The 4,156-nt window shown below is 34.9% G+C and overlaps 1 protein-coding gene across 1 annotated transcript; it reads left to right on the forward strand.

Moving 5' to 3' along the window:
• LOC132111483 (myelin and lymphocyte protein-like) lies at positions 1 to 3,748 on the forward strand. The gene is made up of 4 exons (XM_059518825.1): positions 1 to 154; positions 2,655 to 2,858; positions 2,947 to 3,084; positions 3,248 to 3,748. Exons 1-4 carry the CDS (start codon positions 65 to 67, stop codon positions 3,320 to 3,322), a joined length of 507 nt encoding a protein of 168 aa, XP_059374808.1. The 5' UTR covers positions 1 to 64; the 3' UTR covers positions 3,323 to 3,748.
• The last annotated feature ends 408 nt before the right edge of the window (positions 3,749 to 4,156 follow it).

Below are 4,156 nucleotides of genomic sequence, written 5' to 3' on the forward strand. Positions count from 1 at the left end.
GACGCGCTCGTGGCTCCGTTACTCCATTCATTCCTCTAGACTAGAGGATAGCGAGAACGTGACCATGGCAGCAGAGACGCAGCAGATGTCGAGTCTGCCCAGCGGACTCCGGGTCTGTACAACCGTACCGGACATCCTCTACCTGCCCGAGCTGGTGCGTGAACGGAATATTTAATGCTCAAAATTAAGTTTTATCATATTTTTGTAAAATATGAGATTTTTAACGACCAGTGTAAGACTTAAGAATATTTACCACTTAATTTTGTCAAAAAAAAAAAAACCTTTTTGCATCGTTATGACATCTTTAAATTGTAGCAGCCTATATTGAAATTATAATGTTAAACGTTTGTAAAGATAAGTTACTGTTATGTTATTAAATTAATTCAGTTTTTGGAGTAGCCTAAATAGATTTCTACAGTTCAAGGTCAAATTTGTTTGTTTTTTTCCCGAACATTATAGGCTATGTAGGATGAACACAGATTATTTTCTCAGTTTTATTTAGGCTATTTATATTAAAAAGGAGAGTGGAACGGTTAGAGAGAAAGGGTTATTATTTAGGCTACTCAAAAATATTTTATTTATATTATATTATGATATTTATGTATTTATAATAGGCTACTGGATTTAACTGACTGCTGCTTTCTAGAGGTTGCTATCAGTTCTGTACCTCCACAACACCGAGGTTAATGAGAGGCACATTATACAGTGCACCTGTGAGAATGGATTAAAGAATGGTGTTTGAAAGAAAGAGTTTGTTTTGTGGTAGGCTACTGGTTCTTGTCTGATCGCCGTTTAGGAACTTTGAAGGGCATGAATGTGAACTCAGGGCATGTATCAGACGCTCAAAAGAAAGATGTGTCTGTGTGTGTTTGGAAGATTAGTGCAACACACAGATATGCTTTTTCATTAGCTCAGCTCATCTCACCATCTCGGTTCTCTGATGTATAAGCTATGCGTATAAATTTATTCAAAGTAAAAGATGGTTTTTATGAAAGGATTTATTTGCTGGTTTATGAAGCCTACTTGTGGCTACTGAAATATCATGATAGTTAAATGACTTATTGTCTTTTTGTGTATAGGCAATTTTTGTCGTGAGAGTAAATTAATCTATGGGAGAGAGAAATGCATGACTAATGTTATCGTAAGAGGAGAGTGATGTCGCATCGCATCGCATGTTCAGGTTTTGTTAATGTTTGGAATGTAATTGTCATTATTTGTTTGTTTGTTTTGTGAAAATAACCCAAGACAGACAGTTTAATGAAGCTAAAATGTAGTATGGATGCATTTACAGGGCAAAATTACAACATATTGGTGTTTTAAATCATTATTTGTATTATTATTTAATACAAATATGAAATGCTGGAAAAAAATGCACAGGTAAGCTACTTTTAAATATGAAAGTAAACCACCAATAGGTGGCAGCAAGTGTGTGTCTTTTACTGAGTGAGTCATTGATGCGTTCAGACGGCTGATCTATAGAGCACTGAATCATTGACTCAAATTAAAAAACGCGAATTATTAAGTAAATAGCAAATGCAGTCAGCATTGACAGTCAGTTCAATAGTCAAGTCACTTAATAATATTCGTTTGAACTCAAATTTGCAATCTTGGTTTTCACTGAAAACTGCACTCTCTTGGTCATGTCATGTATGTTATAAATATAAAAAAGACATATTTAACGCAGTAGGTTTCATCTGTTGACAGTTTTGTGAATTTGTTTTAACACTCATCTGGTGCAGCCAAAACATTATCCTTAATCAATCACCGTTTACACGAAATGTAATACAATCTGAATCATTCTCCCCGAAATTTCGGTGCTTGATTCCCCAATCAGATGTTTTAATCAGATTAGTTATCTGGTGTTCTGTCGATTTGTGCTACCCTTTCAGATTTCGCTAACTCCCATTAAAACAGTGGGCAGTATTCGACGACAAAAAATGCTACCGGTAAAATTATGGTTTATTAAAATTTACACCTACCATAACCCTATACCTACCCTTACAATAATCCAAATTCAGTAATTATGGGTTATATTCACGGTTGAAGCTAGAAGGGATACAGCTACAGGAAACCAGCAATAAAAAAAAAATCTACCTATTCAATGTGCCTTTTTAAAGTCTACACCTATCCTAACCCTAAATCTACCCTTACAGTAATAAAATAAAATATTGTTATTTAGGAAGAGAAAACTGCAATAATGATGTGCGCAGTAAACCCTGGTAGGAAACTGATAGGATGAGATGTCAGGAAACCTGTTACACCTGTTGGGGAAGTAAAATTCTCTTTCACTTGCCCCATCAAAAAAATCCACTTTTATTTAGTAAAAAAAATTCTGATTAGAATATTCCAGCGTGTCATGTAATAAATTAGTAGGCCTACATTTTTGTTAATTATTGTTGAGGAGCTGTTGCGTATGCGTAAACATTTCAAATGTTTATCTGTGCTGGTCTGGTGAGCTGTAATTATCAGATAAGCTTTGTATGGGTTTGTATTGTTGTGTACTGACACATCATGTTGAAAACGTTAAACAGCTTATCATCTAGATTCAAGGTCTAGTCCAATCATTTGGATGGTTGCACTATAGGTATGCACAGATTACCATACTAAATTTGCATTTGTGTGTGTGTGTGGGTGTGTGTGTGTTTGTCCCACAGGTGTTTGGAGGGCTGGTATGGATCCTGGTAGCATCCACACGTGTGGCAATGACCTCATTTTTGGTATTGGCCCTAACAATAACAGTGCCAAACCCTCTAGGATGGGTGATGTTTGTATCAGTCTTCTGCTTTGTGATGACCTTCCTCTGGCTCATCATCTTCGCCTCCGGAGGACACAAAAACAGCAGCAGCTGGGCTGCAGCGGTGAGCAGAGAGCGAAGTATTCTCTCTCTCTCTCTGTGTGTGTGTGTGTGTGTAATGAACCTGCTTTGATTAGGATTTCTGTGTGCAGGACTTCTTGTATCACCTGATTGCTGTTGTATTCTATCTGAGTGCCTCAGTGATCCTGGCCAATGAGACTATTGCCATGAAAGCGTTTTCGGACATAGCATATCCCTTTAAGTACTATCAAATGGACATTGCAGCTGTGGTAAGCACAAAATACATACACTTTATTGGTAATTGTTGTAAAAATACTTTTAATTTGTAATAATCTTTAGCAAATCTTAATTTCCATTTGTGGACATTTAAAAACTATTTAAAGTTTTAAAAATGTAAATGTTTACCTGAATTTTTTACTTTGTCTCCCTCAGGTGTTCTCGTTTATTGCCACATTGCTGTACTTCATCCATTGCATCTTTTCTGCTATGCGATGGAAATCCTTCTAATCAAAGAATTTGAGCAAAAGAAAAATACATTTGACATAAATTGTTTAAATATGTTAAAATAAACATTGAAAAACCACTGGGGCTGAAAAACAAATTTCAGGGGTCAGTCCTGTGCATGTCTTCTACTCAAAAACACAAAACCACAGAAATCATGATGGAATGAACCCACTTATACTTTTAATAATGTATTATTCTAACTTCATTACATTTCTAATGATGATGCGTTCTTTTATTTGGGGGAAGGGAAACTTTGAAATGCTGTCTGTACTAGTACAATGACACCTCATGTAGATGTGGATGAAGAAATATTGTGGGTTTTGTATACTTCTTGTACTTTTGTAACAGATATATGAAGTGTTGTATATTTAGCTACTACACATTATGAACAACATCCTATTTTAATAAAAGAAAATGAACTGGACAGAATTTCCTGTGTTATTAATTCCCTCTAGCACTCAAATTTAATTAAACTGATTAATCTATAAAGAAATTTAAACTAAATTACACCTATGACTATTTTGTATATTTAAATGAACCGACCAATTAGACCCTTTAAAATACCTTATACGATACTTTTGCATTTAATTAATGTTAACTCAGTTATAAAGCTTTGTGTGCAAAACATTGTTACATATAAAATAGTGATGTACTATATAAAGGGTCTTTCAAATGGAACAGGTTTTTGCATTACATTGCTTTTCCATTTTTTCTATATAAACATGAGATGGGTGGGCATATTTGATCATTGTGCTTTTCATCAACTTAAAAAAAAAAAACCCACCTCTAGTCTTACAGTTTTCATGGCCGTAATCCAGTCATTACAACATGAATCCA

Source organism: Carassius carassius, chromosome 31 (genome assembly GCF_963082965.1).
Source record: "Carassius carassius chromosome 31, fCarCar2.1, whole genome shotgun sequence".
Taxonomy (NCBI): Eukaryota; Metazoa; Chordata; class Actinopteri; order Cypriniformes; family Cyprinidae; genus Carassius; species Carassius carassius.